Here is a 26,897-nt window from a genome sequence, read left to right as displayed (position 1 = left end):
GCTGGGCGCAGTGGCTCACACCTGTAATCCCAGCACTTGGGAAGGCCGAGGCAGTTGGATCACCTGAGGTCAGGAGTTCAAGACCAGCCTGAGCAACATGATGAAACCCCTGTCTCTACTAAATATACAAAAAAATCCGGGCATGGTGGTGGGTGCCTGTAATCCCAGCTACTCGGGGAGGCAGAGGCAGGAGAATCGCTTGAACCCGGGAGGTGGAGGTTGCATTGAGCCAAGATCAAGCCACTGCACTTCAGCCTGGACGACAGAGAAAGACTTCATCTCAAAAAAAAAAAAAAAGGCCAGGTCAGGACAGATCTCGAAGGCATCAGGCCGGATCCTGTGGCTGGGTAGCGTGTCCCAGGGTGGACTGTGGACAGGCCATTCCGGGCAGGGGGAACAGTGAGCCAGGCTGGAGAACGTGCAGCACGTGGCTGGGGTCGGGGTTTGTCCCAGGGCAGGATTTGGAGGACGTGAGAGCTATAGAGGGTTGCAGAGCTAGAAAGGAATCTCTCTCATCGTTGCCACGCAATTCTTTCTGAGCTGTGGCAGTCATTGCCGTGTGATCACCAGGAGACAAGGCTCTTTCTATTTTTATAACTTCCTTATTGAGATGTAATTCATATGCCACGCACTTTAGCTCTTGTGTGCTCATCACCACTGTCTAGAACATTCCCTTCATCCCCATCAGAAACCCCTGCTCCTGCGGTAGCGGCCTCCTCCCCTCCCCCAGCCCCTGGCCACCATCAGGCTGTTTCCCTCTGTGTATTCACCTGTTCAGGACATGGCATCAGTGGGATCCTACAACATGTGGTCCTGCCTGGCTTCTTTCACTTAGCATGTTTTCTCATTAATCGAGGTCCTCATATCTCAACTCAAGGTTTCCTGCCTTTCACAGACTATATATATATATATATATATATATATATATATTTTTTTTTTTTTTTTTTTTTTTTTGGTGACAGGGGCTCACTCCATCACCCAGGCTGGAGTACAGTGGCACAATCTCGGCTCACTGCAGCCTCCACCTCCCGGGTTCAAGCCATTCTCCTTCCTCAGCCTCCCGAATAGCTGGGATTACAGGTGTGCGCCACCACACCCAGCTCATTTTTGTGTATTTTTAGTAGATACAGGGTTTTACCATGTTGCCCGGGCTGGTCTCGAACTCCTGACCTCTAATGATCCGCCCACTTCAGCTTCTCAATGTGCTGGGATTACAGGCGTGAGCCACCGTGCCTGGCCACATGTTTTGATTTCGTAACAGGTTTTGTGTTTGTTTTGTAAAGTGCGGGCTGCCTGCATTGGGAAAGCAGACAGGCGTATGCTGGCTGAAAGGCAGGCAGAATTTATGTATTGAATTTATGCTAGGCCTGGAGGTGCCAAGTGTGACCAGAGCACAGTCGTTCCCCATTGCTGGGCCAGGGGCTGGGCCAGGGGCTGCTCAGAAGTACCGTGAAGGGGCTGCCGTGGGAGGGCAGGGTGCTTTGAGGCACGCAGGCAGCGAGGAGCATTCCCAAGGCCTCGGGATGGAGGCCCTGGCCCAGGATGCTGCCTCCCTAAGGCCTCTGGGCAGTCCTATGACTTGTTAATTGGTCTCTTGGGCCTTCCTGGGAAGCAGCTGAGGCCTCAGGGTATCTCCCTGAAGGTGTGCCCAAAGTGCCTCCAGGGATCAGCAGACACCCCACAGAACAGGCCCCGGCTTATCTCAGCTAACTCTAGCCGACTCCTGGTCCCTCATGGAGTAAGCCTAGGAGGACCAGGGCCGATGGGGTTCGATTGCCATCTTGGAAAGAGCCTCCTTGGTCTCTCTCGGTCTGAATCGGATAGTCCTGGGCTGCCCGCGGCACTGCGGTCACTGCCTGGTGGCCTCTGGAGAAGCTGGAGCCCAGGGCTGTCCTTCTGCCTGTGCTTTTAGGTGATAGTATTAGAAGTCAGGCCGGGCACGGTGGCTCATGCCTGTAATCCCAGCACTTTGGGAGACCGAAGCGGGTGGATCACCTGAGGTCAGGAGTTTGAGACCAGCCTGGCCAACATGGCGAAACCCCGTCTCTACTAAAAATACAAAATTAGCCAGGCATGGTGGCGCATGCCTGTCATCCCAGCTACTTGGGAGACTGAGGCAGGAGAATCGCTTGAACTGGGAGGCAGAGGTTGCGGTGAGCTGAGATCGCGCCACTGCACTCCAGCCTGGACAACGAGCGAAACTCCATCTCAAAAAAAACCAAAAAACAAAAAAACAGAGTCAGGACTTTGGGGCCAGACACAATGGCTCACACCTATAATCCCAGCACTTCAGGAGGCTGAGCCAGGAGGATTGGTTGAGCCCAGGAGTCCGAAACCAGCCTGGGCAACAAAGTGAGACCCCATCTCTAATGAAATAAAAATAAAATAAATAAGAAAAAAGAGAGCAAGGACTTTGCATACCTTGCTGGGATTTCCCCAAACTCTAAAAGAATCAGGCCATTCCTCCCCAGAAATGAACTGTCCCTTCTCCAGAAAAAAAGAACTCAGGTTCTAAGGAAGCCCTAGTAGGTTTTCTAAGGAAAACCTAATAGGAGTGAGCAGGAAATTCCAGTGGCTTTGAAAGTGTGTGTTCACAGAAATCCCCGGGTACCTGGGTGGGAAGGGCCCTTGGAAATATTTCTGGGCTATCAAGGGCTAGATGGGGAGATGAAAGCCCAGACAGAGGGGCGGGTGGCTTTGCCCAGAGGCCTCTCGAGAGGTGAGGGTTTGGGAGTTCCCTTGAAGGGCTTTGCTCTTTCCCCAGGGTGTGGGGACGGCTGTCAGATGGTCCCTCCCAGAGACACAGGAGAGGCGAGGCCCTGGCCTGCTATGAAAGGCAGGATCCAAGCTGTCTAGGGAGGAAGGGGCTGGAGGAAACTTAGGGTTCAGGTCCACAGCGGGGGCCACTGCTGCCTGTGGGGTCCAGGCAGGAGAAGGAGAAAGGGGATGGAAAAGGGAGCAGCTGCTGCTCAGAAACAGCCTGGCCGTTGCCAGTGGGGCCCGATCTTCCAGTGCACTTGCCACAGGAAGCCCAAAACACAAACTTCAAGATGAAATCTGATCTGAAAGAGTTGGCAGCTAATTCAACAGAGTTTTAGAACACTCTGAGGGCCAAACAAAATGTGGGCCAGCAGCACTGGGATGTTCTAAGGACTTAGTTTGCAACCTCTGGTCTATACCACTAATGCCTAGAGTTCCTGGTGAACTCCTACACATTCTTCAAGACTCCATGCATAGAGACCACATCTGATTAACATCTTCCCTGATCCTCTCCAGTTAGATTTGGTGTCTGTGCACCTTTTTTTTTTTTCTTTTTTTTCTTTTTTCTTTTTTTTTGAGACAGAGTCTAACTCTGTCGCCCAGGCTGGAGTGCAATGGCACCATGTCAGCTCACTGCAACCTCCGTCTCCTGGGTTCAAGCAATTCTCCTGACTCAGCCTCCCGAGTAGCTGGGATTACAGGTGCCCGCCACCACGCCTGACTAATTTTTGTATTTTTTAGTAGAAACGGGGTTTCATCATGTTGGGCAGACTGGTCTCGATCTCCTGACTTTGTGATTCACCCACCTCAGCTTCCCAAAGTGCTGGGATTACAGGCGTGAGCCACCACGCCTGGTGGTGCACCTCTTTTATTAGGCCACTTTGTAAGTTTGTTTGTTTCTTTCTTCTTTTTTTTTTCTTGAGACAGTTTTGCTCTTGTCGCCCAGGCTGGAGTGCAATGGCATGACCTTGGCTCACTGCAACCTCCACCTCCTGGGTTCAAGCGATTCTGCTGCCTCAGCTTCCCAAGTAGCTGGCATTACAGATGCCCACTAGCACACCTGGCTCTTTTTTTTTTTTTTTTGAGACAAAGTCTCACTCTGTCGCCAACGCTGGAGTGCAGTGGCACGATCTTGGCTCACTGCAACTTCAGCCTCCCAGGTTCAAGTGATTCTCCTGCCTCAACCTCCAGAGTAGCTGGGACTACAGGCTTGCACCACCACGCCCGGCTAATTTTTGTATTTATTTAGTAAAGACGGGGTTTCACCATATTGGCCAGGCTGGTCTTGAACTCCTGACCTCGTGATCTGCCTGCCTCGGCCTCCCAAAGTGCTGAGATTGCAGGCATGAGTCACCGCGCCCGGCTGCCCAGCTAATTTTTGTATTTTCAGTTGGGACAGTGTTTCACCATGTTGTCCAGGCTGGTCTCGAACTCCTGACTTCAGGTGATCCGCCCGCCTCAGCCTCCCAAAGTACTGGGATTGCAGGTGTTGAGCCACCGCACCTGGCCATAAGTTCCTATTTATGTGTTTCTTCAGTTCAGCCCCATCTGTCTGACTCTGTTCCCAGGGCTGAGCTTTGTGGCTGGCAAGGCACAAAGTTAGCGCTCAGTAAGTGTTGGCTAACTAGATGTCCAGGGTTGCTCCTTGGTGAAGCTGGGCCAGGGAAAGAGGAGAACTGGTGCGGTTGAATGCCGGCCGCGTATCCGTCGCCTGCTCTATGTGGTCTTGGGTGGAGACATGGAGTGTATGGCTGCCGGGTGGTTCCAGAGCATCCCTGGAGGCGCTGCAGAGGAGATCGGACGTTGAAGATGTCCTCTGAGGACACAGCCCGCCTAAATTGTGGTATCAGCAGATGCCTAGAATACTTTCTTTGGAAATTAAATCCTCCAACATTTCCTCCCCTTGTTCTTGGGTGGGAAGAGGCCCCTCAGCTGCCCACAGCTTGCGACGGCGGCGTGGGCCAGATTTCAGCTTCCCGCTGCGTGGAGGCCCCTCTTCTGCTGCCCCGTGCTGACTCCGACCCCAAGGCTGGGCAGCGTCAGCCTGCTGCCCCAACCTGGGCCTGCTGCGTGGCTCTGCTGTCACCTGAAGTGCCCCAGCAGTGGGTGGTGTCTCCTTTCACGCGTCCTTTCCCAGAACAGCCGGTTCCAGCCTCCCCCAGGGTGTGAAGCTTCTCGGCTCTGCCTTCTGGAATCCCTCAGCCTCCTGTCCAGGGCACATCCAGGCTGGAGTTAGTCCCCTTCTCCCTGTGCTGCTATGGGTTTTTTTTTGTTTGTTTTGTTTTTTTTTTTTGAGACAGGGTCTCACTTCGTTGGAGACACTGCCTTAAGTGCAGTGGCACAATCTCGGCTCACTGCAGCCTCCACTTCCTGGGCTCAGGCGATCCTCATGCCTCAGCCTCCTATGTAACTGGGACTACAGGGGCAAGCCACCATGCCCAGCTAATTTTCTTTCTTTTCTTTTTTGTAGACATGAGGTCTTGCTATGTTGCCCAGGCTGGTCTGAAACTCCTGGGCTCTAGTGATCCTCCTGCCTCAGCCTCCCAAAGTGCTAGAATTAACAAGTGTGAGCCGTGGTGCCAGGCCTGTGGAGTTTTTCTTGAGGTGGGGAGGGACGTCTATTTCCCTCTCCCTTTCCCCGTTCTGGAGCTTTTTCACTGCTGTCCTGACCTCTGTCCACTCCTGGTTGGTCACGGGACATTGGTGGCTCAGGAGTGTTGGGGATGCTCCATTACCTTGAAAGTGTGGGCCACCTGTAGATTGACTGGCTGACTTGCAAAAGCTTCCTTGTGATTAAAAAAAAAAAAAAAAAGGAAAATAACTGTTGGCAAGAAGGTAGAGAAATTGGAACCCTTGTGCATTGCTGTAAAATAGAGCAGCTGCTGTGGGAAACGGTTGAGAGTTCCTCAGCCAGTTACACACAGACTTAGCCTATGACCCAGCAGTCCCACTCCCAGGTAAACACCCAGAAGAACTCAAAAGAGGTGTCCACACTGATACAGTTCTGAGCATTGCTCTTCACATTAGCCAAAGAGTGGAAACCGCCCAGATGTCCATCAGCTGCAGAACGGATAAACACACTGGCACGTCTGTACAGTGGAATGTGGTTCAGCCATCAAAAGGAGTGAAGTGAGCCGGGCGCGGTGGCTCACGCCTGTAATCCCAGACTTTGGGAGGCCGAGGCGGGCGAATCACGAGGTCAGGAGATTGAGACCATCCTGGCTAACACGGTGAAACCCCGTCTCTACTAAAAATACAAAAAATTAGCTGGGCGTGGTGGCAGGTGCCTGTAGTCCCAGCTACTCGGGAGGCTGAGGCAGGAGAATGGCGTGAACCTGGGAGGCGGATCTTGCAGTGAGCTGAGATCCGGCCGCTGCACTCCATCCAGCCTGTGGAACAGAGCGAGACTCCATCTCAAAAAAAAAAAAAAAAAAAAGGCGTGAAGTGAGCCAGCGCGGTGGCTCACCCCTGTAATCCCAGCACTTTGGGAGGCTGAGGCGGGTGGATCCCCTGAGGTTGGGAGTTCAAGACTAGCCTGACCAACATGGTGAAACCCTGTCTCTACAAAAATACAAAAATTAGCCCAGGCGTGGTGGCAGGTGCTTGTAATCCCAGCTACTCAGGAGGCTGAGGCGGAAGAATCGCTTGAACCCGGGAGGCACAGGTTGGAGTGAGCTGAGATCGTGCCATTGCACTCCAGCCTGGGTGACAGAGTGAGATGCCATCTCACAGAAAAAAAAAAAAAGAGTGAAGTGCTGGTGTGTGCTGCAACATGAATGAACCTTGGAAACACCACGCTAAGTGAAAGGAACCAGGCACAAAAGGCCACTTAGTGTATGATTCTGTTTCTGGGAAGTGTCCACGGTAGGCAGTCCATAGAAAGCACACTGGCATCTGCCAGGGGCTCAGGATAGGGACGTAGAGAGTGACTGCTTCATAAGTACAGGCTTTCAGCCGGGCGCGGCGGCTCACGCCTGTAACTCCAGCACTTTGGGAGGCCAAGGCGGGCGGATCACAAGGTCAGGAGTTCAAGACTAGTCTGGCTAACATGGTGAAACCCTGTCTCTACTAAAAATACAAAAATTAGCCAGGCATAATGGCAGGCGCCTGTAAACCCAGCTACTCGGGAGGCTGAGGTAGGAGGATGGCTTGAACCCGGGAGGTGGAGTTTGCCGAGCTGAGATCGTGCCTCTGCACTCCAGCCTGGGTGACAGAGTGAGATTCCACCTCAAAAAAAAAATTTGCCCGGTGTGGCGTTCACACCTGTAATCCCAGCTACTTGGGAGGCTGAGGCACAAGAATCGCTTGAACCCAAGAGGTGGAGGTTGCAGTGAGCTGAGATCATGCCACTGCACTCCAGCCTGGGTGACAGAGTGAAACTCCATTTCAGAAAAAAATAAAATAAAATAATAATAAGTACTGGTTTTCCTTTTGGTGTGAAGAAAATGTCCTAGAACTGGACAGAGGTGGTGGTCGTGTGACATGTGAGTATACTAAATGCCACCTCCAAATTGTTCACTTTAAAAGGTTCAAATGGTAAATTGTAGATTATGTATATTTTACCACATTTTTTAAAAAGGCTCCCTTGCTGTGCAAGGTGGTGAGAGGGTGGGTGTGGGTGTGACCTGGGGCAGGTGACTTGGCATGATGCTGGGATCCGCCTGTCACCCGCGTCACAGAGAAATGGCCGAGTGTGCACCCCCGTCGGGCTTCCACTGAACTCCAGATACCCAAAGCCACTGGGGAGGAAAGGACTTAACCAGAAGGCCCGTAACAACAGGGAAACTGGATATGACTTCACTGTCAAATGAAAAAGGAATGGAGAATTGTGTGTGGGCTGAGATTCCAGCCACTCTGGCCAAATTAGCAATGGTCTTAGTAAGGAAATGAAAGGAGGCCTGGAAGGGGAAGCAGCAGATGTACGAGGGTGGGGGCAGGGGAGGTGTGACAGCTCCTCCCTGGATGCCTTGTCATGTTTGTAATGAAACCCCAAGTCAAGTGGGGAGGTGCGGGGTCCGTGGGTTCGGCTATTGGGAAGGCGAACAATGAACAGGTGGCCGCTGGTTTCCGCCTCCAGAGGGAAACTGTACAGAACGTGAGCGGGGGCCGCCCGCGAGTGCTGAAAATAGCGCCCTCCGCAGGCTGCTGGCGCCCGGGGAGGGGGAGAATTCGGGTTCCTTCAGGATAGAGAGTGGGTGTCGGCAGTGGCTGCCAAGAATTCATTAGCAGCATCTCTGCCTCCTCCAGACAGAGCCGGTTGGAGAGGAGAGCATCTCCGACGCAGAGAAGGTGGCTCTGGAGCTCAAGGACCCCAACCGCCCCCGGTTCACCCTGCAGGAGCTGCGGGATGTGCTGCACGAGAGGAACGAGCTCAAGTCCAAGCTGTTCTTGCTGCAGGAGGAGCTGGCTTACTACAAGAGGCAAGTGTCCCTGGGGCTGGATGGCCCAAGCTGGCTCCTGACTGAGGTTAGCCAGAGTTTCTGTACAGTTACCTTCTTACCCCCTGGAAGATAAGCATTTCATCAGTGTCTTTTTTGGGTACCCTCTCTGGCCTAAAGAACTTACATACAAGCTCACGACCCCTTTCTGAAACTCTTGGGCCCAGGCCAGGCACCGGGGCTCACACCTTTAATTCCAGTATTTCGGGAGGCCGAGGCGGAAAGATTGCTTGAGCCCAGGTATTCGAGACGAGCCTGGGCAACAAAGCGAGACCTCATCTCTTTTTTAGATGAATGAATGAATGAACCTGGCCCCAGTGTGACTGTCTTTGTGACCCTTTTCACCTCCTACATTATCCTGTTCACTCTCATGCTTGCTTTATTGTTGGTTTCCACATGAGACCACAAGCAACATGAGACCAGAAGTCTTACTTATCTTGTCCATGGCTAAGTTCCCAGTACTTAGAATGGAGCTTGGCACATAGTAGGTGCACAACAAATATCTGTTGAATAGAAAGCTGGAAGGAAGGACCCATGCACCAGAGGTGGTCCCTGCTCCAGTGGGGAAGATCAGAGATGCATAAGGAATATAATACCACACATTTTTATTGAAAGGTTTACTGACTGTACACTGGATGTTCAAAGATGGGAGAGGCTGGGCGTGGTGGCTCACGCCTGTCATCCCAGCACTTTGCAAGGCCGAGGCAGGTGGATCACTTGAACCCAGGAGCTCAAAACCAGCCTGGGCAACATAGTGGGACCCCCATCTGTACGCAAAAATTTTGAAAAATTAGCCAGGTGTGGTGGCTCACCCTGTAGTCCCAGCCACTTGGGAGGCTGAAGCAGGAGGATCATTTCAGTCCAGGGTCAAAGCTGCAGTGAGCTATGTTTGTACCACTGCACTCCAGCCTGGGCAACAGAATGAGACTCTGTCTCAAAAAAAAAAAAGATGGGAGAGTGGGAGAGATCTGGTTTGTAGATGGGGTGGAAATCGGAAGGCCTCCTGGAGGAGGCAGCATTTGAACTGGGCCTTCCTGGAGGGATAGGGTAGTATTTAGATACGGGAGATGTTGAGGGGTGACGGGTATATTCTGGGTAGAAGAAACCACAGAGGTGTAGAGACAGGGAAGCCTGTGTAAAGACAGGAAACGGGGAGTGGTTCTATTTGGCTGGACTCTTCAGAATAAACTGGAAATACAGATGCAGGTCCCCTAAAAAACGTGCACCCTCTCAGACCATCAGACAGTTCTCTTTTGGAATGTTCCAGTTCTCAAGGAACTTTTGACTCTTTTATCTCATGCCTCTCATCTCCTTCCAGTGAAGAAATGGAAGAGGAAAATCGAATACCCCAACCCCCACCCATCGCCCACCCGAGGACGTCCCCCCAGCCGGAGTCGGGCATCAAGCGACTGTAAGTGATGCGCTGCTGGCATCTGCGCTCGGCTGACCTGGCGGTTCACGTGTCCTTTGACTTTTCCTCCTTGGCACCTGCTCCCAGGGCCAGCCTTGTCACTAACCACATCCTGCTGAGACGTCTGGCCTGGCCTCCGACTTTGAGTTCATCTCCCTTCCCGAATGCTGAGTTCCTCCTGGGGGTCTCTGGGCAGAGAGGTTTGGGGAGGGCGGGAGGTGAGAGGAGAGAGGCTTGGGCCAGTGGCTGATACTCAGGAGCTTGCTTGAGTGTGTTTCTGGGGGTGGGGTGCATCTCTGGGCCTTTGAGGACAGGAAATAAGGGTAGGGAGGTAGAGGGTGGTTTGTGCATCTTAAGCTTGAGACCTCAGCTCTTGAGATGTCAAGTGGCCCTGGGTCCACCCAGTCTGTGCAGTTCTCTGATGACTCATCTATGTAGCCCTCTGTCCAATAAGCATGGGTTACTGCATAATGCATGCAGAGTCAGGCCTTCAGGAGAACCCCCCCAAAAGAGAGTGACCTCGTCCCTGCCCTCAACTAGACTTTAAGCTACTTCAGTGGTTCTTGGCATCAACTGATTCCTTTGAGGTTCTGATAAAACCTCCTGAAATTTCCCCCAGAGAAATCTGTAAAATTTGTGTCAATTTCAGGAGGTTCATGGACCCCCAAAGCTCTTCAGATACAGGGTTAACACCTCTGGTCTCATTAGACAGTATCTACTAAGAAGCTAACACGCGCTGGGTCCTGTTCCCACAGAGTATCTCCCTGAGCCCTCAGCATGCTGTTGTGGCCATCATCATTCCCATTTTATAGTTAAGGAAATGGAGGCGCCGGCCTAGGGTCATTCAGCTAAGAAGAGGCAGAGCCAGGGCTCAAACCCGGGTAGCCTGGCTCCAGAGCCCACGCTGTGAGCTCTTTGCAAGACAGCCTTGTGCCCGCGGTGTTGGAGCTGCCTTCTCTCCCCTGAGAGGGTCTTCCAGGCTCTGGGCCTGCCTTCCAGTTCTTCTATCCAAGGCTTAGTACAGAAGAGGCTTCAGTTCTTTCCTCCAAAACCCAGAAGAAACTTTGTGAAAACAGGGCGTGTGGGTTGGAAAGCCAGATGGATTGTGTAGGGAGAGGCAGCGGAGTGTTACCCATATGCCCCAAATCCAGTTATGTTTGGAAATTTTTGGTTAGTTCTTGCCCTGTGAGTTGACAATGCAGAACCGTGCAGGTTTGTCACTGCTGGGCCCTCTCCTCTCAGAAATTGGTGCCCTTGGGGCTGGGTGCAGTGGCTCACACCTGTAATCTCAGCACTTTGGGAGGCAGAGGTGGGAGGATCACTTGAGTTCAGGAGTTCAAGACCAACCTGGGCAACACAGTGAAACTACCTCTCTACAAGAAGTACAAAAATTAGCTGGGTATGGTGGCATGCACTTGTGGTCGCAGCTACTCAGGAGACTGAAGTGGCAGGATTGCTTGATCCCAGGAGGTCGAGGCTTCAGTGAGCCAAGATTGTACTACTACACTCCAACTAGGGTGACAGAGTCACAAAAAAAAAAAAAAAAAAAAAAAAAAGGATAAGAAAAGAGAGAGTGATAAAAAAGAAAGAAAGAAAATGATGCCTTGCCCTTGGGCATGGCAGCTCACATCTGTAATCCCAGCACTCTGAGAGGCCAAGGCAGGAGGATCACTTGAGGCCAGGAGTTTGAGACCAACCTGGGCCACATAGTGAGACCCTGTCTCTACAAAAAAATTTTAAATTGGCCCGATATTCCTAGAGAGTACAGGCTGGTGCATGACTCCCTTCCAGCTTCATTCAGGCTGCTTAGGAGTTTGGCCCCAGGTCCCTGATGCGTTGGGGAGGGAGTGTGGCCGCAGTTCTGGTTAGAGATAAACATTTCCTAGGGAAGAAGCATGGCGCCAGAAAAGCTTCCTCTAGATCCCAACACCATTTAGCTCATGGATTCAGTAGTAACCTTCCATTTGCAATTGAAACTCAACTCAAAGTAACCTAAGAAAACGAATTTGGAGGCCAGGCGCGGTGGCTCACGCCTGTAATCCCAGCACTTTGGGAGGCCGAGGTAAGTGGATCACGAAGTCAGGAGTTCAAGACCAACCTGACCAACATGGTGAAACCCCATTTCTACTAAAACTACAAAAATTAGCTGGGCGTGGTTGGGCATGGTGGTCGCACGCCTGTAGTCCCAGCTACTCAGGAGGCTGAGGCAGGAAAATTGCTTGAACCCGGGAGGCGGAGGTTGCAGTGAGCTGAGATTGTGCCATTGCACTCCAGCCTGAGCGACAGAGCGAGACTCCGTCTCAAAAACAGAAAACAAAACAAATTGGGGGCCAGGCTCGGTGGCTCACGCCTGTAATCCCAGCAATTTGGGAGGCTGAGGCGAGTGGATCAACTGAGGTCGGGAGTTCGAGACCAGCCTGACCAATATGAAGAAACCCCATCTCCACTAAAAATACAAAAATTACCCAGGCATGGTGGCATGCGCCTGTAATCCCAGCTACTTGGGAGGCTGAGGCAGGAGAATCACTTGAACCTGGGAGACGGAGGTTGCAGTGAGCCAAGATCGTGCCACTGCACTCCAGCTTGGGCAACAAGAGTGAAACTCCGTCTCAAAAGAAAAAAGAAAAAAAAAAAACAAATTTGACTAAGGAACTAAAAGTTCCAACTTGCCACAGCGTGGGGCTCAGCTGGATCCAGGCCTTGTTTCCTCTACCCCTGACTTGGTTTTCCTCTGTGGGCACCATTCTTGGGTGTCCTTTCCAGCCTGAGGATGACAGCATGGCAGCCCTTGGCTCAAGTTTCAATTTTTTTTTTTTCTTTTTTTTGAGATGGAGTCTCACTCCATTGCTGAGGCTGGAGTGCAGTGGCACAATCTCAGCTCACTGCAGCCTCTGCCTCCCGGGTTCAAGCAGTTCTCTTCTGCCTCAGCCTCCCAAGTAGCTGGGACTACAGGCATCTCCCTCTACGTCCGGCTAATTTTTGTAATTTTAGTAGAGACGGGGTTTCTGCATGTTGGCCAGGCTGGTCTCTCGAACTCCTGACCTCAGGTGATCCACCCGCCTCGGCCTCCCTGAGTGCTGGGATTACAGGAACGAGCCACCATGCCCAGACAGGTTTCATTCTCTTCCGTCTGAAACTCCAGTGCAGATTCTCTGTTTCCAAGAGTTCCATCGGTCACAGAAATGAGTCCCATTGGCTCCAGCTGGGTCACATGACTGTCCCTAACCCAATCACAGGACAGCACGTTGATTGTCCAGGTCTGTGACTCCTTCTCACCCCTGAGGCTCAGAGCACTTTTCCTCCATCCAGTTCATGTGGCCTGAAAGTAGGGGAAGGGACAGGTCCCCAAGTAAGATCAGAGTGCTAGATAGACACTCCTTGGGCGGAGGTAGCCTCACCTTGGGAGGAGGAAGCCCCTTCAGTCTTGATTCTGTGCAGTACTTAGTGCCAGGAAAAGTTTCTCATCTAGTGCTTGTTAGGAAATGGGACTGGCTTTGCTTAAACTCTGACTCACTCGCCAGCCCCACTCCTATGTGAGAAGGAGCAGACTCTATCTTGTAGGCTTTGATAGCTACAACTTTGAGTTTCAGGCCTGGAGAAACTGCAAGAAGCTTCATGAGCCCAGATAGTCTCTGCATGGGCTGAGGGAGGGGGAGACCAAGAGGCTTCTGTTCTGCATCGTTCAGCCATTTGTTCCCAGGTCGTTAAGAATTAGCCTTTCAGGTCAGGCCTGGTGGCTCACACCTGTAATCCCAGCACTGTGGGAGGCTGAGGCAGGTGGATCACAAGGTCAGGAGTTTGAGACCAGTGTGGCCAACATGGTGAAACCCCCATCTCTACTAAAAGTACAAAAAAATTAGCCAGGTGTGGTGGCGGGTGCCTGTAATCCCAGCTACTCAGGAGACTGAGGCAGGAAAATTGCTTGAACTCCAGAGGAGGAGGTTGCAGTGAGCCGAGATCACACCACTGCATTCGAGCCTGGACAACAGAGCGAGACCCCATCTCAAAAAAAAAAAAAAGACTCAGCCTTTCTAGCACCTTCACTTTCACTTCCAATGTGCAGGATTCAGAGCCTCCAGCACCCACGGTCAGATGTAATTCTAAAAATTCCTTCCAGAGCCGAGTTTTTCTAACTGTAATTTTCTACTCTGGGCCTCTTTCTCTAAACAGACAATTCAATTGGCTTTGCAAATTTTGTATTGGGTGAAATCCAGAGGAAAGTCATCAGAATTAGCCAGCGAATCTTTCCACTAGTTCTTCTGCCCACAACTGAATAGGCTGTGGTGTCTGTCCTTCTTTTCCAGATTGTTCCAGAAAGGACCCTGGGGCCCTGTTTTCAGAACTCTTCCCCACTTAGGTTGGCTTCTGGTTGCTCAGGAAAATGTGGGGCTCTGAGCCTGGCATGGACAGCAGCTGGAATCAGGGAGCCCGAGAGAAAGACAAGAGAATGAGACCAGAACCTCCCAGCCACAGGGTGCGGGTGACCAGTCCCGTGGCAGCCCCACTTGCTGGGGGATAACTGGGAGAGCAATCTGGCACAAAGGGCTTTTGACCAGTGCAGGCCGGACACTGGTCGCCTTTGTCCACCTCTACTGCTGGCTGGAAGCTATACCAGTGTGGCCTGTGAGCCCAGAGGCTGGGAGGAGCCTGGGCAGGGACAGATCTTCCCTGGGCTGGGGCGGGGAATGACAGTTTCTGAGGCGGTTCTGAGCATCCTCCCATCCTTCATTCCTCCTGCACCCACCTGGTCTGCCGGGTCTCTTCTGCCCTTCCTCCAGGGAGTATGAGCCACGCGGTCGCTCAGGGCGGCTCTTCAGCTCTGCTCCACACTGTTAACTTACTTATCCCACCCCTCCTCCTGCAGCAATTCATAGCAGCCAAGGAGGGTTCAGGGGCCTCGGCAGCTTACAGCACTTGAACTAAGGTATCTTCCATCCTGTTGGGGACCCAGAGCTGAGATAATTACCCCTATTTCTCAGATGAGGGAACTGAGGCCCAGAGAAGCCCACTGACCTCATTTAGATCAAACTGTTGGGAAGGCTGTCTTCAGATTTGAACCCATGTCTTTTCTGCTCCCACACCACCCCCCACCGTTTTCCCGCTCTCCTCCCCGAGTCCCTGGTGGTGGCCCCTTGTCTGCACAGTGCACCATGAGTCACAGGCGTCAGACTTCACATTTCTAGACTGAACCGGACAAGGGAACCAGAAACTCCTGCTGCCAGTCAAAACAGTGTGCCCCGAAGATGTTCTAAGAATAGTTTGTGATTGAGCAGCTGCTGGCCAGAGAGGCCAGGCTGGCACTGCCCAGGAAGGTCACGAGGGAGTGCTGGAGTGACTTCAGCCTCGTCCCCAGTGAACACCAGGCACCAGTGCCCCCCTTTGTGTGGTCCCTGTCTCTCAGTCATGGTCCCATCGACGCACACACAGCTGCCTTTTGCAGGGCAGGGGCCAGGGGCTGATTGGGAGATAAGACGACAGGTGGGGGTAGAGGGGGCCGGAGAAGCAAGGGATGAGAACTGGCCTCGAGGACCGGAAAGGTTGGCTTTGGAGTGGGTGGCCACCCAGGTGTCCAAGGGTAGCAATGACAGTGCATTCTATCCCTGTCCTCCCACCCACCACCCCCCTCGCTCCAGCCCAGGAATAGCTTCTTCACAGCCGCCCATTACACTGCCTGAAATGCCACTGGTAGAACTTCATTTGGTTTGAGTCTTCCAAAAATATTTGGCGGGGAGTGGGGAGTTAAAACCAGCTACAGGGTATTCAAGACAAACTTCGGGCCAAAACAAGTCAATCTTTTTATGGAAACTGCTGTACCTCTAGAGGAGGTGGCTTCTGCAGGGCAGCCCCTGGAATAGTAAGGGAAGGGGCTGCCCACTCAGTGAGTCCAGCAAGACACAGACAGGGCTGGGCGTGGTGGCTCATGCCTGTAATCCCAACACTTTGGGAGGCCGAGGTCGGGGGATCGCTTGAGGCCAGGAGTTTGAGATGAGCCTGGGCAACATAGCAAGACCCTATCTCTACAAAAAAAAATTTTTTAATTGGCTGGGTGCAGTGACACACACTTGTAGTCCCAGCTACTAAGGAAGCTGAAGCAGGAAGATCACTTGAGCCCAGGAGGTCGACGCTGCAGTGAGCCCAGATTGCGCCACTGCACTCCAGCTGAGCAACAAAGCGAGACCTGTCTCTAAAATAAAAAAAAAAAAAAAAAAAAAGACACACAGATGGAGTAACTCCGTCCGAACACTCCAGGTGTCCCAGGCCCCCAAGCATCGGTCACCCCCTGACAGGGCCCTAAACGAAGTCCATCATTCCTGGTGGTAAACATCTGTCAAGGCAAAATGTCCCCCGTATTTGAGGCCACTTCCCACACAATGACTGTATCTTTGTGGGCACCCTCTTTGGGTGTCGTGGCAAAGGTGGTTACAAAATGGTGTGGTTTGGAGCCCCTGGAAAGCTAACTGTGCCCAGTAGCCTGGCCTCTGGGGCCCATTCACTTAGCAGAAGGCATCTCATCTTCTCCATGTCATCCTGAGAAACCATCCAGGAGGTTCTGCAAAGACACCAACTCCTGGCCAGGCACGGTGGCTCACCCCAGCGCTTTGGGAGGCCAAGGCGGGTGGATGACTTGATGCCAGGAGTTCAAGACCAGCCTGGCCAACAGGGGGAAACCCCGTCTCTACTAAAAATACAAAAATTAGCCCAGCAGGGTGGCACATGCCTGTAGTCCCAGCCACTCGGGAGGCTGAGGCAGGAGAATCACTTGAACCCAGGAGGTGGAGGTTGCAGTGAGCAGAGATTGTGCCACTGCACTCCAGCCTGGATGACAAAGCGAGACTCTGTCTCAAAAAAAAAAAAAGAAAGAAAGAAAAGAAAAGACACCAATTCCCAGCTACCCTGTGAAGCACATCAAAGGTGATCCAAACACCTAGAGCATCTCCAAACCTCATTTGAGATAATTATTTTACCTTTATCCAACCAACCTTTTTTTTTTTTTTTTTTTTTTTTTGAGACGGAGTCTCGCTCCGTCGCCCAGGCTGGAGTGCTGTGGCATGATCTCGGCTCACTGCAAGCTCCGCCTCCCGGGTTCACACCATTCTCCTGCCTCAGCCTCCCGAGTAGCTGGGACTACAGGCGCCCACCACCTCGCCCGGCTGGTTTTTTTGTATTTTTTAGTAGAGACGGGGTTTCACTGTGTTAGCCAGGATGGTCTCGATCTCCTGACCTCGTGATCCGCCCGTCTCGGCCTCCCAAAGTGCTGGGATTACAGGCTTGAGCCCCCGTGCCCGGCCCCAACCAACTTTTTTTTAAAAAGTATAGCTTTTCAAAACAAGCTTTAGTGGCATGGTTGGAGTTTCGTCTTCATTTCCTCTGCCCAGCTGAGGAACAGATGAGCATTTATTTACTGTGGGCTTGGACCAGAATATCTGATGATTCTGCAGGCTCTGCCTGAGCCCTTGTCCTGCCTGGCCCCTCTCTGCCTCACGGTCTCTCCTGGTTCTCGCCTGGCACTTAGGGTCATGGTGCCTGCAGCTCATCGCAGTTCAGGAGGACACTGAAAGGCCCCCTTGCCAGGGCATCACCACCACCTCCCAAAGCGTGTTTTGCCTTCTTCGTTCCCCACACACAGTCCTGCATTTTAGCCCTGGGGAGCCACTCTGTCGTCCCTTGCTGGCTGTCATATACTGCATCAGTTTCTAGAGCTGCTGTAACAAAGTACTGCAGACTCGGGGGCTCAACGACAGTCAGGTATTGCCTCCCACTTCCGGAGGCCAGAAGGCCATGATGAAGGCGTCAGCAGGGCTAGCTCCTTCTGCGGACTATAAGGGAGAATCTGCCCCACACCTCTCTCCATTTCTGGTGGCTGCTGGCCGTCATTGGCGGTCCTCGGCCTGCAGAAGCCTCACCTCAATATCCACTTCCACCTTCCTCACGTGCTATCTCTGTCCAGATGTCCCCCTTTTATAAGAATACCAGTCATATTGGATTAGAACCCACCCTACTCCAGGATAACCTCATCTTAACTAGTTACATTTGTAAGGGCTCTATTTCTTTTTTTTTTTTTTTTTTTTTTAGATGGAGTTTTGCTCTTGTTGCCCAGGCTGGAGTGCAATGGTGTGATCTCAGCTCACCACAACTTCCACCTCCCAGGTTCAAGCAGTTCTTCTGCCTCAGCCTCCTGAGTAGCAGGGATTACAGGCGTGTGCCACCATACCCAGCTAATTTTGTATTTTTAGTAGAGACGGGGTTTCTCCATGTTGATCTGGTTGGTCTTGCACTCCCAACCTCGAAAAAATTTTTTTTAGAAATAGCCAGGTACGATGGCTCACACCTGTAATCCCAGACTTTGGGAGGCTGAGACAGGCAGATCACCTGAGGTCAGGAGTTCAAGACCAGCCTGGCCAACATGGTAACACCCTGTCTCTACTAAAAATACAAAAATTAGCTGGGCCTGGTGGCAAACGCCTGTAATCCCTAGCCACTTGGGAGGCTAAGGCAGGAGAATCGCTTGAACCCGGGAGGAGGAGGTTGCAGTGAGCTGAGATTGCACCACCACACTCCAGCCTGGATGAGGCAGTGAGATTCCATCTCATAAAAAAAAAAAAGAAAGAAAATTTAAGTGAATTTAGAGACAGGGGACACAATTCAACCCCTATCTTAGACCCTAATCAAACCCTTCCACTGGTGTCTGTGGAGTGTTTCTTTTTCATGCCTCCCCTGTTTTTATCTTCTCTGTGTCTATCTGTACTTCTCTAACCAGGATCTTTACAGCCATAATGCCCATGGTAGCAGCTGGACTGATAATAGATGACCCCACACTGCAGCCTGTCCGACGACTTGTTTCCCTTGTAGGCACTGTGTGTGTGTTTGGGTTTTGTTTGAGCTATGCCCTTGGAATGTCTGCTTCGGCTACTGCTGGGGCTGACCTGTCTCCCCTGGCCACTTAAGCTGCATGGCCACCACCTGTGTGCCCCATTTGAAGTGGATGTTGAGTGTGATTTCAGCTGTGCCATGGCTGTGCTCGGTCTACTCGAGCGAAGCCTCAGAATTCTCGGCTCTGTCACCGATAATTCTTTTTGTCTCTTCTGTTTCTGTTCTAAAACCACCTTGCCCATGATCCAGTAAAGAAGGTCCTTTAAGTGACGGGTCAGTAATCAACGCCCACTGCGGTCCCCGAGTGACACTAACCCTGTGTTTTTGATGTTCACCCTGTAGCTTTCTAAACTGCTTTGTTTTCCAAGCCATCTTGAAGTCAGCCATTTGATCTTGTTTTAAAAAGAAATGCAGAGGAGGGGACCAGTGTTTTGATTCTGTCTGTCGGAAGTGCTAAGTGGCCTTCCTGCTTACCTGAGTCAGGGAGAGGTGAAGCATAATCGTGATGTGTTGCTGCTGTATTTTTGGCCAGCTAATTGCCTGGATTACCCTATGGAAAGAGCTCACAAATAACCCGGTGTGAGAATCGTGCCTTCATTCACCAGCACACTCACCTGTCATAGAGAAAAGGCATCTTAGTTGCTAGGGAGAGTTTCATCAGATACACTTGGCTTGCCGTAGCTTTGCAATGAAAGATCCGTTTATTTCTGGTAGAAAGTGATTGTAGGATCCAGTAACCACAGAAGAGTGAAATCATTTTCACCCAGATGTGATTAAAACTAAACTCTACAGGCTGCAACATTAGCAACCAGCAAACAGAGGGAATCAAAAATAGTTTATCCGAAGCTTTGATTTCACAGTGGCTTTGTTCCTATTCTTGCCTCCCAGGAAACATAACATAGCTATTATATGATATCTCTTACCAAGTTCAGAGCCATCATTCACATAGTGGCAAACGCCTGTAATCCCAGGCGTTGGTGACGGCCGGGCTCAACAGCTCATGCCTGTAATCACAGCAGTTTGGGAGGCCGAGGCAGGTGGATCATTTGAGGTCAGAGTTTGACACCAGCCTGACCAACATGGTGAAACTCATCTCTACTAAAAATACAAAAAAATTAGCTGGGGCGGTGGTGTGCACCTGTAATCCCAGCTGCTTGGGAGGCTGTGGCAGGAGAATCGCTTGAACTCGGGAGGCAATGGTTACAGTGAACTGAGATCAAGCCACTGCACCGCAGCCTGGACGACAAAGCGAGACTCTATCTCAAAAAAAAAAAAAAAGAGTAGAACTTGGTGACAACAGAAGGAATCTTAGTAGAGCCTGGTAGTACAAAGGACAGTTTTAGGAAGAGCTTTTGGGAATTCCTCAAGGTAGGCCAATTTCAGGTTCACTGACCAGGGTCCTAGTTCGTTTACATGACCTCAAACCAGACCTTGTTTTAAATGGACTACTTTGGCCACGCACAGTGGCTCACGCCTGTAATCCCAGCACTTTGGGAGGCCGAGGCAGGTGGATCACCTGAGGTCAGGAGTTTGAGACGACCCTGGCCAGCATGGCGAAACCCCATCTCTACTAAAAATATAAAAACTTAGCCAGGTGTGGTGGCAGGTGCTTGTAATCCCAGCTACTCAGGATGCTGAGGCAAGAGAATCGCTTGAACCGGGGAGGCGGAGGTGGCAGTGAGCCGAGATCGCACCATTGCACTCCAGCCTGGGCAAAGAGAGCGAAACCCCATCTCAAAAAAAATAAAATAAAATAAATGGACTACCTTGCAAGGTTTTTGCTTGTGACTTTTTTGTCTTTTGTTTTTCTTTCTTTATTTTTTCTACAGTAACAAACTCAAGTGTGCTTGTGACTTCTGCCTTTATCTTTCAGGCATCTGAAAGTTCCTGATGGCTCTCTCTGATCAAAATGCAACAGTCACAGCTCTTTTAAAAAGACCTATTGGTCTACCTCAGTTAAAGTCTGAGGCCAGACTCACTGTGGCTCTGTAGCTGGTTACAGTGATACAGTCTAAAGGCTTTTACCATTAAATCCATTTTTGAAAGTGCAAATTGATGTTTCCCAAATTTTGTATCAGAGAACCATGCATACCATGTTTTACATATATACACACACACACACACACACACACACACATATATATATATATATTTTTTTTTTTTTAGACAGAGTCTCGTTCTGTTGCCCAGGCTGGAGTGCAGTGGCGTGATCTTGTCTCACTGGAACCTCCGCCTCCCAGATTCAAGTGATTCTCCTGCCTCAGCCTCCCAGGTAGCTAGAATTACAGGCATGAGCCACCACGCCTGAATAATTTTTGTATTTTTAGTAGAGACAGGGTTTTACCATGTTGGCCAGGCTGGTCTCGAACTCCTGACCTCAAGTGATCTGCCTGCCTCAACCTCCCAAAGTGCTGGGATTACAGGCGTGAGCCACTGTGCCCAGCCCATAATATATTTTTTATTGTCTCATTTTTCTTAAATACCTCCTTTAGCCTCATCCTGAGCAGTAATGTCCATGAAATCTGGGCCACAGTTTCCTGACATTAAACAAATACAGAACTATTTAAATTAGAAATACTCATCTGTTTACAACAGAATCATCTTATATTCCACATGGCTTTCAAGTTTTCTCTGCGTCATTACGGTAATTAAAGAAACCCATGATTTGTTTCAGTAGCTTTTGATTTCCACTGGTAACGGGATAAATCCTCCGTAGCGGCTAAGGTGGAAGACACCTCACACATCACATCAACATGCATGCCTTGACCATACCGTGTGACCTCCAAGGTACCGTGTCCAAATGACACGCAGAATACCCCGCTGCTTTCTTAGAATAACTTTGACCTGCACCCCCGACTGTGTCTTTCACACCTTGAATTGATTTGCTCTCTTCTGAGTTTGCTGCTGTTTGTCTCCGGCACTGCAAAAACTGTGACGTGCACAGCAAAGGGTCAGTTCTCATTTCTGTGTTTGCTTTCCCTTCCAAAGGTTTAGCTTCTTCTCCCGAGATAAGAAGCGCCTGGCCAACACGCAGAGAAACGTGCACATCCAGGAGTCCTTTGGACAGTGGGCAAACACCCACCGTGATGACGGTTACACAGAGCAAGGACAGGAAGCCCTGCAGCACCTGTGACCTTGGCCCATCTCCACCCTCCAACCTGGACTGCCCGCCACCAGCGCCTGCAACCGAACTGCAGCCCAGGGTCGCTGCTGCCTCAAGCCTTTCAGTGCAGATGCACCCGGAAAACTGACCCCTCAAACAGACTGTCTGATTTGAGGATGGACATTGAAAAACTGACGCCAAACTCTAAAGAAATGTTTATTTATACCTAGGGCTATCACTGTTTCTAATAGATGACTCTGATTCCATAGGATATATATTTAATAATCCCACAGACAGAGGCCAGACTTCTGCGTTAATTTCAGTAACACAAGCTTCTTTAAGCCAAATACATCACTTGCCACTATCACTGCTGTTTGACTTGCTTTGTATAAAATGCTATGTGTAGAGGTGTTATTATCACAGGTGACATAGTTCAGCAGGAGGCATGGAAGGGCTAGATCTTCATTAGTTACATTCATGAAATTGTGATGGCAACGTCTTAAACAGAATGTATCCATCAGGCAGACAAGGGGTCTGAAGTCACAGGCTCAGTCGCCCAACTCAGACACAAAGCCACAGACAATATGGATGATGGTCCTCCTACGCAGAAACTGGAGACAACTTTGCAGGCGCCCTGGCTGCATTCCTGATAATGCCTAGAGCATGTAGCAATGTTCAAGGCAGGTGCCTTGGAATCTGCTGTGAGTTATGCAGTACTAACCAAACAAAGTTGCTAAGGATGAGATGTTGCAACATTTCTTGTGTGCCTTTTTTTTCCTGACATCTTTTTTTTCCTTTTAGGATTCATTAAGTCATATACTTAGTCCCCTGCAAAGAAGACAAACGTCCCAGAGCAGATTGAAAGTGGAGCGTGGGATCCTAGGCAATGCAGGAGGGCAGGTGGGGGAGCTGTAGCAGAACAAGGGTGCTAGGTGGGAAGCTGACTTGGGGACCACACGTCTGACTGACTCACAGGGCTACAGCAGCAGACGGAGAGCCAGATGCTCTGCTGCAACTGGTGAGTTGGAGGCTTGCCCACATAACACTGTCTTTCTCTCCACCTGCCAAGCATCCAGGGCACAGGGCTGGGTGCTCATAGATTGAGCGAGGTAGCATCTCCTACCAGCACTCAAGTTGATCAGGGCCACATTCTAAATATTCTACTGAAGTTTGCTAAGAAACCATCAGTGAGGCCGGGCACAGTGGCTCACGCCTGTAATCCCAACACTTTGGGAGGCCAAGGTGGGTGGGTCACTTGAGGTCTGGAGTTCAAGACCAGCCTGGCCAACATGGTGAAACCCCATCTCTACAAAAATACAAAAAACTTAGCCAGGTGTGGTGGCGCACGCCTATAATCCCAGCTTACTCAGGAGGCTGAGACAGGAGAATCCCTTGAACCTAGGAGTCAGAGGTTGCAGTGAGCTTAGATCGTGCCATTGCACTCCAGCCTGGGCGACAGCGAGACTTCATCTAAAAAAAAAAAAAAAAAAGAAAGAAACCATCAGGTGAATCTGCAGAATCTAGAATGGACTCTGCTTCCAGATTGCTGAAAAAAACAAAAAAACAGATCAGACAGGGTAATTATTGCTGCGTTAGAGCAGTAGTTTTCAAATCTGAGTGCCCATTAGAATTATTAGAATTTATTCTCAAAGAATATAGAAGTAGGTATACTGATAAATTCCTCTCCCACCCCTGGCCACCTTTGTTGCCTTTCCAACAGGTAACCAAAATTGCCAGTTTCTTGGTTATCTTTCCTAAACACTAAATGTCCCCCTTTTTTTTTTTTTTTTGATATAGAGTCTTGCTCTGTCACCCAAGACAGAGTACAGTGGCACCATCTCCGCTCGCTGCAATCTGCGCCTCTTGAGTTCAAGCAATTCTCATGCCTCAGCCTCCCAAGTAGCTGGGACTACATGTGTGTGCCACCATACCTGACTAATTTTTCTATTTTTAGTAGAGACGGGGTTTCACCATGTTGGCTAGGCTGGTCTCGCGGTCTCAAACTCCTGACCTCAAGTGATCCACCTGCCTTGGCCTCTTGAAGTGCTGGGATTACAGATGTGAGCCACTGTGGCTGGCCTTTTTTTTTTTGGACACAGGGTCTTGCTCTATCACCCAGGCTGGAGTACAGTGGCGCTATCATAGCTCATTGCAGCTAAGCAATCCTCCCACCTCAGCCTCCCAAGTAGCTGGTACTACTGATGTGCACCACCATGCCCAGCTAATTATTTTTTTAGAGACAAAGTCTTAACTTTGTTGCCCAAGCTGGTCTCAAACTCCTGGGCTCAAGTGATCCTCACACCCCAGACTCCCAAAGTGCTGGGAATTCAGGTGTGAGCCACCGTGCCCAGCCAAATGTCACTTTTTTGGTAAGTCAGCAGATCCAGCTCTTGAGCAAATCAGAGGTTAGATAATCGAGACAAAGGAAAAATCAATCCATCAGAAAGTTTATACATGCAATTATGTAAAAAATAAGAACAAAAAGCACATATATATGTATATGTGTGTATACCTTCTTTCCTTTTCTCTTAAGGGACAGGGTCTTATTATGTCACCAAGGCTGGTCCCAAACTCCTGGCCTCAAGCAATCCTCCTGCCTCAGCCTCCCGAGTAGATGGGACCACAGACATGAGCCACCATACCTGGACCTTCTTTTTATTTAAATAGTAGCATAATATATACATGCTGTTCTGTGCTTTTCTTTTTTCCACTTGAAATATCCTAGAGAGGGCCAGGTGAGTGGGTCACACCTATAATCCCCGCATTTTGGGAGGTCAAGTAGGGAGGATCAATTGAGCCCAGGAGTTTAAGACTAACCTAGGTGACATAGCAATAACCCATCTCTACAAAACATTAATTAAAAAAATAGGTGGGTGTGGTGGTACACACCTGTGATCTCAGCTACTTGGGAGGCTAAGACAGGAGGATCCCTTCAGCCCAGGAGTTCAAGGCTGCAGTGAGCTGTAATGACACCACTGCACTCCAGCCTGGTAGACAGAGTGAGACCCTGCCTCAAAAAAGAAAAAATTTCTAGCAATAACTCCATATAAGTACATAAGACAGTGGCTCTCATGGCCAGGAGTGGTGGTTCATACTATAATCCTAGCACTTTGGGAGGCTGAGGCGGGTGGATCATGAGGTCAGGAGTTTGAGACCAGCCTGGCCAACATAGAGAAATCCCATCTCTACTAAAAATACAAAAATTAGCTGGGCATGGGGGCATGTGCCTGTTGTCCCAGCTACTCAGGAAGCTGAGGCAGGAGAATCGCTTGAACCCAGGAGGCGGAGGTTGCAGTGAGCTGAGATCGTGCCATTGCACTCCAGCCTGGGCAACAGAGTGAGAATTCATCTCACAAAAAAAAAAAAAAAAAAAAAAGGCCAGGCGCGGTGGCTCACGCCTGTAATCCCAGCACTTTGGGAGGCTGAGGCTGGCGGATCACAAGGTCAGGAGATAGAGACCATCCTGGCTAACACAGTGAAACCCCGTCTCTACAAAAATTACACACATACACACAAAAAAATTAGCCAGGCGAGGTAGCGGGCACCTGTAGTCCCAGCTACTCGGGAGGCTGAGGCAGAATTGCTTGAACCCGGGAGGCGGAGCTTGCAGTGAGCCGAGATTGCGCCACTGCACTCCAGCCTGGGCGACAGAGCGAGACTCCGTCTCAAAAAAAAAAATAAAAAAGACAGTGGCTCTCAACCACGGATGACTGAGCCCCCCAGGGGACATTTGGCAGTCTGGAGACATTTTTGGTTGTCACAACTGGAGGGGGAGAGGATACTGTCATCTGTGGGTGAACACCAAGGAAGGTGCTAATGAACATCCTGCAATGCCCTGGTCTACCATATGGAGGTGATATTTATTAATGTTTATCTAGGCCCCACTGATGGACAGGTAGCTTCCTTCCAATCTTTACTCTCAAAAAGTGTCGCACACTGTCACACACACAAAGGTCTACAGAATAAACTAGAAGCAGAATTGCTAGGTCAAAGAGTACTTGCTTCTGTCATGTTCATGGAGACTGCCAAAGCCCCTACCATGGAAGCTGTACCATTGTTTTTCTTTCAAAGTCACCACAGCCCATAGAACACTAAGCCCAAATGTACAGTGTTGGAGTCTGAGTGTGCATGTTTTTTGTTTTGAGACAGGGTCTCACTCTGTCACCCGGGTTGGAGTGCAGTGGCACAATCTCAGCTCACTGCAACCTCCACTTCCTGGGCTCAAGCAATTCTCCAGCCTCAGCCTCCTGAGTAGGTGGGACTATGGGCACGCACCACCAACACCCGGCTAATTTTTGTTTTTCTTATTTTTTTTTTTTTTTTTTTTTGAGATGGAGTCTGGCTCTGTTGCCCAGGCTGGAGTGCAGTGGCCGGATCTCAGCTCACTGCAAGCTCCGCCTCCCGGGTTTATGCCATTCTCCTGCGTCAGCCTCCCGAGTAGCTGGGACTACAGGCGCCTGCCACCTCGCCTGGCTAGTTTTTTGTATTTTTAGTAGAGACGGGGTTTCACCGTGTTAGCCAGGATGGTCTCGATCTCCTGACCTCGTGATCTGCCCGTCTCGGCCTCCCAAAGTGCTGGGATTACAGGCTTGAGCCACCGCGCCCGGCCAATTTTTGTTTTTCATAAAGACAGGTTTTCACTACATTGCCCAGACTGGTCTTGAAGTGCTGAGCTCCAAGCGATACACCTGCCATGGCCTCCCAAAGTGCTGGGATTACAGCCATGAGCCATCACGCCCAGCCTGAGTGTGCATGTTTTGTTTTTTTCTTTTTTTTTTTTTTTGAGACAGAGTTTTGCTCTGTCACCAGGCTGGAGTGCAGTGGCATGGCCTTGGCTCACTGCAACCTCCGCCTCCCGGGTTCAAGCCATTCTCCTGCCTCAGCCTCCTGAGTAGCTGGGATTACAGGCTCCCGCCACCACACCCGGCTAAGTTTTGTATTTTTAGTAGATGGGATTTTACCATGTTGGCCAGGATGGTCTCTAACTCCTGGCCTCAGGTGATCCACCTGCCTCAGCCTCCCAAAGTGCTGGGATTACAGCTGTGAGCCATCATGCCCAGCCGAGTGTGCATGTTTTCAATCTCTCCCTGTTCTGATGCTCAGAGTTGACAACTACACAAACACTGCAACTGGCTTTGCTTTTTGTCCTGATAGTATCTCACAAGGCTTCCCTGATGCAGGCAGTCTTACTTTCTAGACAACCTACCAACCCTCGTCCACAACACACTTCTGGGGCCATAATAAGGGAACACTTTGTAAATGAAATGTGAGTGAAATCAGAAAGGTTTCCTGCAAGGTTGTTTTCTGAGACTTG

The 26,897-nt window shown here is 50.4% G+C and overlaps 3 protein-coding genes across 6 annotated transcripts in view; 1 reads left to right on the top strand and 2 right to left on the bottom strand.

Moving 5' to 3' along the window:
• The window catches only part of RILPL1 (Rab interacting lysosomal protein like 1), a 56,861-nt gene extending 34,914 nt beyond the window's left edge, over nt 1-21,947 (top strand). Inside the window, exons 5-8 of one of the 4 annotated variants that reach the window (XM_050748071.1) lie at nt 8,008-8,180; nt 9,517-9,609; nt 18,368-18,455; nt 21,469-21,947. In XM_050748071.1, coding sequence (XP_050604028.1) covers nt 8,008-8,180; nt 9,517-9,609; nt 18,368-18,455; nt 21,469-21,474 — 360 coding nt within the window. In that variant the 3' untranslated portion in view covers nt 21,475-21,947. Of the gene's footprint in view, nt 1-8,007; nt 8,181-9,516; nt 9,610-18,367; nt 18,456-18,729; nt 18,754-21,468 lie in introns of those variants that run through there. The other 3 variants (XM_050748069.1, XM_050748072.1, XM_050748070.1) reach the window with 3 other exon arrangements.
• Nucleotides 1-26,897, bottom strand: part of DDX55 (DEAD-box helicase 55) — a 312,124-nt gene that overhangs the window by 128,100 nt on the left and 157,127 nt on the right. The window lies entirely within an intron of this gene.
• TMED2 (transmembrane p24 trafficking protein 2) overlaps nt 1-26,897 on the bottom strand; it is a 209,137-nt gene that overhangs the window by 100,896 nt on the left and 81,344 nt on the right. The window lies entirely within an intron of this gene.

This window comes from Macaca thibetana, chromosome 11 (genome assembly GCF_024542745.1).
Source record: "Macaca thibetana thibetana isolate TM-01 chromosome 11, ASM2454274v1, whole genome shotgun sequence".
NCBI classification, from domain to species: Eukaryota; Metazoa; Chordata; class Mammalia; order Primates; family Cercopithecidae; genus Macaca; species Macaca thibetana.
This window is presented reverse-complemented; position numbering and strand designations above follow the sequence as displayed.